General features: G+C 46.6%; 2 protein-coding genes across 2 annotated transcripts; both read right to left on the reverse strand.

Moving 5' to 3' along the window:
- Positions 1-244: 244 nt before the first annotated feature.
- Positions 245-2,393, reverse strand: LOC129588906 (uncharacterized). The gene is made up of 4 exons (XM_055483324.1): positions 2,097-2,393; positions 1,733-1,843; positions 987-1,067; positions 245-474 (listed from the first exon to the last, which is right to left on the reverse strand). The coding sequence occupies exons 1-4, from the start codon at positions 2,176-2,178 to the stop codon at positions 245-247; spliced, it is 504 nt and encodes a 167-aa protein (XP_055339299.1). The 5' UTR covers positions 2,179-2,393.
- A 4,206-nt stretch (positions 2,394-6,599) lies between these two features.
- On the reverse strand, positions 6,600-11,513 carry LOC129588924 (uncharacterized). Its single transcript, XM_055483344.1, has 6 exons — positions 11,377-11,513; positions 10,506-10,839; positions 9,983-10,305; positions 9,420-9,801; positions 7,325-8,922; positions 6,600-6,921 (listed from the first exon to the last, which is right to left on the reverse strand). The coding sequence occupies exons 1-6, from the start codon at positions 11,395-11,397 to the stop codon at positions 6,712-6,714; spliced, it is 2,868 nt and encodes a 955-aa protein (XP_055339319.1). The 5' UTR covers positions 11,398-11,513; the 3' UTR covers positions 6,600-6,711.

An 11,513-nucleotide genomic window follows, 5' to 3' on the forward strand; every position in this document is an offset into this window, starting at 1 on the left:
ATTTGGCGAATTTGTGGAATTTTCCGTGCATTTTATTTCTAAGAATAGGAAGCCGCGACACGAATCCCGATATGTATAAAATAATGAAACAAAAATTGATACCGCTATTTAAGTAAATTTAATACAGCACGGACATGCCGAGTGCCGGCAGGAAACAGTCGTATAAAAGAATAAGGAAAACAAGTATAAATAGAACAGAAAAACGTTCTAAACCAATGCGCGCCTAAAGCTGCCGGCAGCGCGGCTATGTACAGTGCTGTGCGCGGGTCTGATAGGTTTTCAGCCGGTCCAGCAGGGTGGACAGCTGCGCGATCAGTTCCGGTAGATCGTCGCGGACCGGATCCGGTTTGGCGGTGGTGGTCGGCGTCGGTGTCGTGGTGGTCGTTGTAGTGGTGGTCGTCGTCGTCTGCGGCAATGCGGCGTTGCATAAGTCGAAGGAGTCGCAGTTGCACACCGTGGACATAATGCTGCCATCTGTTACAGTCAATTAAAATTACTGTAAATTAACTTAATAAATCATTCTTCAACTAAAAAAAATTAAATTTAAACTAGGCTAAAATTAGGTATGAATATATTGTAAATTAAAACGGGCTAAAAGTAATTATAAAAAATATAGATGTAAAAAATATATAAAAAAGCAATTCAGACATATTAAAAGAATATCATAATAAAATATGATATATTATGTACAAATAAGAACATGATCAAAACTACTAATAATTCTGATTAATAAACCAAGAAAATAAGTAAATCGAAAATTCTGAATTATTACAAAATTATAACTGTAATAAAAACCTTAGAATACTTAACAAGAGAAAGACATTTAAATAACCTAAAATAGCTAAAAACAACACTTTAAAATGTATAGAACACCTCCTTCAACAGCAGTTTTAATTTTTTCCCCATTAATCAGGTAGTGATTATTTGAAAATATATAATGTTTTTTTGGTGATATTTTGATCAGTATTAAATACAGTAGATCTTACTATAGCGCTCCAGACACTCGTTGGGCGACAGCCACAAATGGTGGATGGTGCCGCAGCCGCGGGAGGCCGTCACGTTGGTGCCTGTCGGTGCAACGGTCAACCGCGATTCACTTTGTACAAAATACACCCAATTAATAAAAACAAATTAATACACCAAATATTTATTACATAATTTTAATTACCCAGTATTTCGAATTTTAATACACCAAATATTTTACCAACTATTGGTAAGAAAGCGCGATTTTCATAATTAATTTTAATTCAGTTAAATAATTGTGCAATATTCGTGTGATTTTCTCTTTTGTGAAAACTGCGACGCGGTACTGAGCGCATAAGTGAATGCCCAAGGTTTCGTAGTGCAGTGGCTGACTGGCTGTGGGTGTACTCGCTTATGTAACATCGCTATAACGGGTTATTGCTACCGGCTTCTTGTAATTAGTTCTTAGCTTTATTTTTAAAAATATGGTGCCGATAAATTCGTTTTTATGACGAAAATCACAAAGAAAAAGACTGGGAATGTCCACACACTTTCGAAATAAAATTCGCGTCACGCTGTCGCCCTGAGCGGTAGCAACTGCATCAGACGCCGGACGTCCCTCAGTTTACTTTAGACGGCAGCGTCAAGACGAAGAAAATGCACTAAATAATGTACATAAATTAATAATAAATAATAATTATATACGAAAACACTATAATTTAGATAATAAATTTTTCTAGCGAATGATACTGGAGTAGTGATTCGTTACCGTGCGCCTGGATGAACAAATGACAGGCCGTCGTCCCGCACTGCACTACTTCGGCACGCTGCAGATCCAGACAGTTCTTGCAGGAATAACACCAGATACCCGCCACGTTCCCTACCGAATCCCCAATGCACAATCAACAGCCATTGAAATCTACACGTAATTTCCATCTACACGTAATCTACACGTAATCTACCTATCCTGATTTATGCGGGGATTATTAAGAATATATACAATTTATAAATTACAAAACAAAATCCTCAATAGCCCCGTAAAGTCTCCGTTACTGGCGTTTAGCTGCAGTAGTCACAATAACAAAAATAAAAATAATAGTAATAATAATAACAATAACAATAATAATAGTTACCCAGATTAAACTGCAACAGCGTCCACATTAATAAACCGACAGTGCACGGGGACACGCGTCCCAACGTCCTCCAACGCTGCATATTCCGTTCCAGGATCTGATACTGGCGTAATATGTACAACGGAGCACGAGCGTTACACAGTGCGGTTTTTAATCAGAATACCGGTACAGCAATCCCGTCAGGAAAAGCAATGTCTTCTGTAAGAACTGCGCATCAATCACATACAAAATACCGTGCAATTTTCTGGTGTGCCGTCTCAGTCAATAAAGCGTACAAATTAATTCCAACGTTCACGTGTAGAATCAGTTGAATTTCTATCAACTATGTGTGGCACGTTGCTGGCAGGACCCGACTGTAAACCGACTTATAGATACAGTCACAACGATCGTGATCCCTATCAAAAATTATCCAGCTTGTCTGCTGCGGTCTGCACACTGCACACGGCCTTTGACCTTTGACCTTTGTGGTCGTTTCCATCATCGGTATTCTCGCAGTTTCCCAATGCAAATCGCTCTGAATCTTACATATTGGTGTACGTTTAATTAATGCTGTTACGACTAGCTCCTAAACTATGCAGGTGGTCCTTTGCTGTCTGCCGGCATTGGTGACCTTTACTGTCATGTATTCATAAAAATACACCTTTACTTCATCATCGCCGGCTGTCAACTGATGGTCAAAATAATAGTGACCTGCGTACGTACATCTGGTACACGGCTGACAAATTGCATAATAAAATCAGCAAACAGTGTGTGCAGCAGGAACATATCCACTGCGCACAAATCACCGGCATCGGATTCTAACGGAGAAGCGCCGGAATGCGCCTTATACCGTATTTGAGTATTGTGCATTGCAGTTTTCTTTGCGTCGTTAAAAGCAGACTGGTTGGTCAGTACCGGTATTACTGTAGATTCTTTTAACTTTTTCTTAGTTTTTCTCATGCACCCGTAGTGCAAAGAAAGTCATTTTGCGGCGAAAAATTAGAACACGGAAATTCGCAAAAGCTGCGAAGATGATATTGGCATGCTGCTGCCACACCGAGCGGTAGCAACGGCGCCGGCCGCCACAAGTCAAGGAATTTTCTTGATTTGGAATATTCAGTTTAGAGATTTTCGTAAAACGATTGATGTTAGGATGCTAGACAGGATTAGTGTTTTTCACAGGAAAACGGGTGACTCTCCAGGAAATTGCTCATGTGCGTTAGGAACTAGGCGTCCGGAAGCGGTCCCGACAGTCTACAGTGGGGCGAATATACAGAGATATTACTGGATCGTTTAGCTGTGTTTGTTTAAAAGCTATTGTAAATGCGATATACTGTAACCTGACAGCGGACACAAGAAAAGCGGTCCACTCAGTTCTTGAAGCAGAGAATTAGTATTGCTTTAATGCGAGGCAATGCCGCATGTGTACAGGAGACGTTCTGCATTGGTAAGAGGTTGGACGAAGTGTATTACGTACTGAGGTGATTCACAGCGTGATTTTCTGTTTCCCCAATGTATGTGTAAAGAACCCAATAAAATCCTCCTGTAACCTTGCGGTTGGCAACGGTATGGTTGCGACGGGATAATTCTCCATTTCTAGCTTTACAGCGTAGTCTGGTAAATTCCGATAACGACCGAGATTCTAGTGGGCTAAATGACCGACTGACTTGCCATTTTGAATGTAGCTCAAATACTACACTTTTTACGCATACTGCGCAAGCAAGCGTTTAACTCTCAAATCCTGAAATTCGCTCCAGACACTTTCTAGATCCGGTCGGTGAGAGTATCGCAGCCGGTGTCGGTCAGTGTCTGTCGCGGATCGGCATAAAACACCCAATCGCGGAAACAGCACACCGGCGTTTTCCCATCCTCCTGCCGCAGCGCCCTCTGTCGGCCGGTCAACTGCAGCAGGATACAGCCATTGGGCTGCGAGCGGAAGGCATTATAGCCCGCATCACGGAGCACAGGCCGCCGCACTCCTCCACGACGAATCGAACTGCAGCAGCAGCGCCACCTCACCGCGCCCGTCGAGGGTGTGGCAGGTGCGGTAGGTGTAAGGGATGTCGCGGACGTTGCCCTGTTATACCATCAGTGGCGCGTATTATATTTTTCTGGCTATTTTCGCTACTTTGTACAAACAACTTCTGTCAGATTTGTTAGTGTTTCATCTTCCACGTTCGCCCGCATTGGTACCTTTAAAGACATGCCGAATAAAATTGTGGAAACCTGAGATTTAGCCAATCAGTGTGCTTGTAAGCGAATGGGTGTACTGAATTGTGGTGTTTAAGCACGCTGCTGTATTCTTGTTTAAAGCTAGATCTGAAATACTGTGTACTCTGGAGAATGGTTGCTATTGTGAGCGTCTGCTGCCTCGAATTGGGCTCTTGTCCTGAATGTGTGCAACCGTCAACTATGCAACCTTAAGGCCATTAAGGCCAAGCCATTAAACCTTAAGGCTTGAGCAGTAAAAACGCCGGCAGTGTCCGGCGCTGGTGTACAGGAAGACAGTCTGCTTCGTAACACATCATGTTCCGCAACAGGCCATATTCCTGTACAGCTACACCGTTCAGGTATTCCAACAGCTACGCGGTAAAATTAATATGGTATTTGTAGTTAACTGCGCTGGCATATATAGGAAAACGGCATACGGACAGCGACCAATGTCCAACTAAAACACGGACGAAGGACCGGGAACATCCGCTGGCGGAAGAGCAGTACATTATCGTCTGCAGTACACTGTCGTTATGGTCCGCCCCTAAGGATGCGTATGGCGATAGATAACCAGTGATTTGGACAAAGAATAGGCGTCGACTTTCGCCAGTGGGCACCGCGTCATCCCTTGCACCATACTAATCGTTTCCCTGTAGAGCGACCTAAAACGATATACGCTGCGCAAACAAGCGAAATTTAACGTTCGGGGGAAGTAACGTAACGACCCAACCTGTGCCGTTACGGAAAATTCACCCACCTTTAGAGTTATGAGTTACAGGGATCGTGCGGGTTGCGTTATTCATGCAAGTACACCGCGTTTCGCGTTATACCGCGAGTAACGCTACCACTGACAACATAGACAAAATCTTTGAGAGTTACGTTATGAGTTGAGTATTCTGGGTACGTTGTAACTCGACAAATGGAAAACAACGCGTTAAGTTAAATAGCTAAAAATAACTGCACAGGTCTGGACTCGGGACATATGCCGGGCGATTGCCCTTAAGGAAGAACATTTCCGATGCCTAGCAAAGTCCATAATGAACCTTTAAAAATGAGAGTTAAGCTCACGCTTCACCTCCGATCAGGCCGCGCCACAGTTTATCATAGAACAACACAGAAGATTTGTTGAAATACCGACAATGTTCTCCGATTAGGCTGTCCCAGGTATCCGCGCTGCGCCACCAATGAGCAGCGGCTATGGCAGCACCGTGTGTGTGGTGGTCGTCACTTTATCGCTCCGCAGCGCGCGGACACCGCCTTACCTTACGCAGCGGCTGTAATCCCGTCTGTATGCGTTGCAATCCAACCCGGCCCTTTTTGGTACGATGACATTTCCGGGCTTTTGTTACCGTGTGAATACGGTGTGATCATGATAACCGCCGTCACAAGTAAAAAGTGTTTACATACAAGTAGTGCAGACTTCGGACAGGCATACGGTGTGATTGCTTTTCGTGACGCATATGACGCATATGTCAACAATGTACGAGTCAACACGCTCCTTATTCCTTTGAAACCTTTAAATTCAACCCTCAACAGTGTTATAATCATTAATCGTATAGGTCAACTGCATTTGGGTAACCGCTGCGCGTCGGGTAACGGAGAAACCCGTATAAAATTCCATCCATGACTCAGCGAAAAACTTATCGTCCAATCGTCAGTCGAGTACGCTTCCGCGCCAAGAAATACAACTTAACAACTAAAGTGGAACTGAAAAATTTAGTTTTGATGTTGTAATGTGGTACGACGTCAGAATAGTTCATTCTGGGTTTTGGCGTGTGGATCTGGGTCGCTGGATGTAAAAATTTTGTTGAATCTGTGCAGGAGAAAATTAGTTTGGGTAATGGTTGCGCTTCGATGTCGAAGCGCAGCGCGGTTACACGAAGGGGTAAGCTGATAACCCACACCCAATTTTCGGTTTACCAACACCGTTTACCTGCTTACGCGCCCTGATGTCACGTATTTTACCTGACTGCCGCTTGCGCGTCCCTTAAAGCTTACACAGAGCAACTGACCTCGCCGACTGTACTTGGAGATTTTCTATAAGCCGCTGCAGAGCTGCAGGCGTGACTGTATGAAAATTAGTTGTCGGTGTATGCACTGCGGCGTTGGAAAATACGCTAAACTTCCCACGAATGCCATCATGTACTGAATATTTCAGTACCAGTTCGCAAATTAAGCTGGTGTTTTCGTTGAATTATTCGTCGGTTAATAGGTATTCTGCCGTCATTTTCCCGGCCCGAGAAATATATTACAGACTGTAGACTACAAAATTACGAGTATATACAAGAAAGCCATATACAATGCAGACCACACCCAATTGCGTCCGTTACCAGCAACGGAGCTGTTGAAATTAAATTCTATTTACATGAGCTTCATTTATATAAAAAAAAAATTATGTTATCTTTCTACAGCGGATTTATGCCGTTTAGTAGCGGCAGTCGCCGGCGACAATCACGGTGACGGTGGCGATGCCGGTGGCGCCCGACGCGGCCAGCGCACTGACGGTGAAGGCGTGCTTGCCGGTGCGGCGCAGCCCGGTCTGCGTGCGGATCTCGCCGCTGCTGGGGTCGATGAAAAAGAGCCGGCTGACGGCGCCCAGACCGTAGTTCATCGTGTCGCCGTTCGAAGAGGACGCCTATAAAGGTCACAAAATAAAAGTGAATTAATACTAAACTAAAATGTAAAAATTTAACATTAGAAATATCAAAATCAGAAAAAAAATCATAGAAAATAAAATTAAAAGTAAAACAGTTATAAAATAAAAAAAAGTGAAACTTCATAAATTTTGAAATTTTTAAAAAGTAAAAAAAATTAAGAAAATTTGTTGAAAATAATAACTGGAAGACTAACAAACAAGTCTGTAAACTCTAAAACATAAGAAATAAACATAACCTTTCTATCTGTAAAGAGCATAAATTCTAAAATTAAAATAAACAGAACAATCCTAAAACTGCTTGAAAACAAAAATAGTTGAAAAATTAAAGAATTTGAAAATACACATTTCAATATATAGTAAAGGTCACGGCTACATTACTCACCGTGACCACGCCCACTCGCTGCGGCAACACACTGCAGCCCACCATGAAGTTATAAGCCGGCTGGGTAAAGGTCACCGTGGCGGCGTTACAGTTAACGATTAGTGTGATAAACGCGGTGTAGGTGCCGCCCGCCGACAGGCTGGCAGTCAGGACATACGCATACGTCCCGGACTGCAGCTGCCCCGTGGAGATGATCTGGCCGTTCTGCTGGTTGAAGTTGAACAACGCGCTGTTCGGCCCCGACAGCGTGAAGCTGTTGATCCCGCTGGCCAGGATCCCGGAGATGGCGCTGGCCGGCACCACCACCGTGTTGGGCGCGCAGGCCGCCACGTTGTACGCGAAGTAGTCCGGGCAGTTGCTGGAGGTGGTAACCGTCACCGTGGAGGTCCCTCCGGACCCGCTCTGCGCCGTGACGACGAAGGTGGAGTAGTTGGGCACGGAGGTGACGCTACTGATGACCCCGGACTGGGGGTCCACCGACCAGTACGGGAGACCGTTGCTGGTGTACTGGACGTTGGTCCCGCGGGCGTACACCGTCCCGACGATGACCCCGGGACTGCAGGCGGTGGGGAAGAAGGTGTAGGAGGGCTGGGAGAACCCCCCGCTCCCGCCACCTCCGCCGCCGCCCCCGCCGCAAGTGGCGGAGACGGTCACCGTGGCGAAACTGTTGCCGCCGGCGGTCTGCGCTTGGACGAGGAAGGCCTGGGTCCCGCGGGTCACCTGGCCGTTGGTGGTGATGACCCCGCTGGAGGGGTTGATGGTGAAGCCGGCGCCGCCCCCCGTGATGGCGTAGGTGGCGCCCCCGCTGGCCGACACCGTCCCGACGGTCGCCCCGGGATCGCAGTTGTTCAGGGAAAAGGTGTAGGAGGTCGTCGAGAACCCGGAGTTGGCGGGGACCGCGGCCGGGACCGGGGCCGGTGCGGGGACGGCGACCGGTACCGGCGGGGGTGCCGCCACGGGGACGCCGGGGATTCCGGCGCCGGGTAACGCGATGGGCGGGATGTTGGTCCCGACCGGGTACGGGAAACTCCCCTGGCAGTCGGCGTAGATGGAGACACTGGCGAAGGCCGAGCCGAGCCCGTTGAACGCCTGGATCAAGAGGGTCTGGGTGGCGCCGTACGTCGGGGTCTGGGTGACGGTGATCTTCCCTTTGGGGGTGATACCGTACCCGGAGGCGGTGGCTCCGGCGTTAACGATGGCGTAGGTGTCGCAGCTCTGGCAGGGGACCGTCCCCACCAGGGAGCCGACACCGCAGTTGATGATGCGGAGGCTGTACGTCGATTGGCTGAATTTCGGGGCGCCCGGACCGCTGCTGCCCAGCGGGACGTTGACCCCGTTGTTGTTGAAGGTGGTCCCGCCGACGGCCACCGGCGCTGCTACCGCTCCTGGGAGGACCGGGGCGCCCGGGACCACCGGCGCCACCGGGGCAGAGGTGATGACCGCGCCGCTGCCACCGGTGCAGGTTAGGGTGACGGTCACCAGGGTGTACGCCGTCCCGGCCGGGTTGATGGCGCTGACGACGAAGGACTGGGTGCCGGGCACCATGGCGTAGTTGAGACTGATAGCGCCGGCGTTGGTGATGGCGAAGTTGTTGTTCCCTGTTATGATCGTATATCGTTAGCAATGAATATGTATATAACAAATTATAATCGTACAAAATTTATAAATGGATAATAATAAGTTATAAACGTAGATATACGGGATGTACAACTTTATAATTGTGTTATGTGCTTTTATATGACGATAAAAACATATGTAGTAAATTAACGCATGTTTCATATAAAATGCCGTATATATAGATTTTTTACTTTTATATACATATGCATATATACGTACAGATTTAGATACTTGCGTACTTAAGTATAGATAAGATAAGTATATGCGTATTTATTGTATTGTACGGTATATATACGAAATACATATATATACGTAAGTGCTTATTTACTACATATCTATATACAGATTTAGAAATATAAATAAATACTTATGTACGTTACTGTACCAAAATGAATAAATTCCCCCGCAGCTATGCTACTGTACTAGGTTATAAACTGAAGCTACACCCGTGTTGTCTAAAAAAACTACCATGTGTCACCTTCGATAGTGTAGCTCTGCGGGTAGTTGTTGGCGGTGACCTGGCCGATAATGCTACCGGCTCCACAAGCCGGCGCAGTTAGGGTATACTGTGACTGGCCGAACTGCGGTGCAGTGGTAGTGACGATGCCGACCTGCTGGGCGGCCCCGGGAATACCTCCGACGCCACCGATCCCTCCGATCCCGGAGCCGATTAAGGCACCCCCGCCGCAGTACCCCGGGTTGTAGATGGTGGAGAGCAAGCAGTTCATGTCGCCGTTACACCCGCAGTAACTCCCGGCGGACGACGTCCCGCTGCTCCCGCTGTTGTAATTACCGTAGTAATTGCAGGAGGTGGCGATAGACAGGGTTGTACTGGCTGAATTCCCGTTGGCATTAGTTGCCTAATGAGAAGGATCATTAGACTACGTTAACCATAAACATTAAGAGCGAAAATGCTCCGATGAGCAACGATGAAAAAACTGCAGTAAAACGCTTGGTTACTACCAGAAAATGGAGGTTACCGCGGTAACGTCGACTGTTACCGCGTAACCTTGGCTGTTACCATGTGAAACCGCCGGTTACCTGTAAGGTCATGGTGGTGTTGGTGCCGCTGGCCACATTCCCGGAGCCACTGAAGCTAATCGCGCCGTTGTTGCTGACGGTAAAGGGATTATTACTGGTACTGCTCCCGATGATGGAATAGCTGACCGCCCCGCCCGCCGTCACCGTGCATATGGTCCCGCCAGAGTTGCAGTTGCTGGTGGTACAACTGTAGGACGACTGCGAAAATACCGGCGCACTATTGGCCCCAATAGCCGCCGCCGACCCGTTGTACACCGTCACGATGGTTTGCGCCGAAGGGGTCGTCAAAATGTTAACGCGGACCACGCTGTCGCAGTACAAACCTAGAAAACCGGTTGTTCATGACCTTTACCGGAAGTTCTTTGTACAAAGGCTTTTCTATCGGTCATGGATGGACCTCCGGAGGTCCCTATTTCGGTGCGATCTTTGCCGGAGGTTTCCTTCTCGGTGTGACCTTTACCGGAGGTCCCCGTCTTGGTGTGACCTTTCCCGGAGGTCCTCTAAAGATCACTCGGACACTTACCAGCAGCGTTGGAGGCACGGACGGTGAACTCCAACGTGGAGCGGAAGCGCCGGGTCAGATTGGTGGAGGTATAGATGTCGCCCGAGGTGGGGTTGACGGTGAAGCGCTGCAGGGAGGTGTCCGGGATGGAGTAGGTGATGTTGCCGCCGTTGGGATCCGTGGCCGACACCCGTGTGATAAAGGAGCCCGCCGTGGCGTTCTGCTGGATATTGCCGGTGTAGTAGGGTGCCGTGCACACCGGGTTGCTGTTGCCGACCAACACCTGCCGGTACAGGGACGCCGGGGTCATCATCGGCGTCCATTTATCGTCGGACACCTTCCAAGAATGATGCGGCTGTGTGAAAATTTATATAAAATAAATATTTTGCTACTTAAAATGCATTTATAATCCCAAATATAAAAATGATTATAAAATCAATTATATAAAACCGTACAAAGAGTAAGTATGTGGCAAGTTAAAATGGGGAAGATTTAAAAGTATTGTCGTGCGTCAAAAGTCAGGTTATTATCCGATCTTCTTGAAACTTTAAAAGACACGTCATAACTATAAAGTCCATCTGACCTAAAACCCGGTCAGCATGTTCCTTATTTTAGTTTCGAAATTAGTAAACAAATTAAGCACAACATAAAAATATATTAGCATGATTAAAAGATAAATCACTTACCAATATATAAATTACAAGATATAGAAAATTTACCAAAAAATTAGAACTCAAAGTATAAGTTGTATAGCAAAATTTTTATATATAGAAGTGAATAAACGATAAATAAAACAGTAATCATTATATGAATAATTGTAAAAAATATTCTAGCGAATTTTTTGTAAAAATTTTGCAAAAAAAATACAGGAAAAGCAGGGACAGCGTCATACCCAAGTCTGGATTTCGTTCATGGCGTCCAGCGCATTCCAGAAATCAGGTCCGGTGAGGTAACCGCGCACCCGGGGGGCTGCCACAACTATTAAGGAAATAATCCGAATACTACTGAAAACGGAGCAAAACTTGACCA

This window comes from Paramacrobiotus metropolitanus, unplaced genomic scaffold, assembly GCF_019649055.1.
Source record: "Paramacrobiotus metropolitanus isolate TYO unplaced genomic scaffold, Prichtersi_v1.0 Parri_scaffold0000032, whole genome shotgun sequence".
Taxonomy (NCBI): domain Eukaryota; kingdom Metazoa; phylum Tardigrada; class Eutardigrada; order Parachela; family Macrobiotidae; genus Paramacrobiotus; species Paramacrobiotus metropolitanus.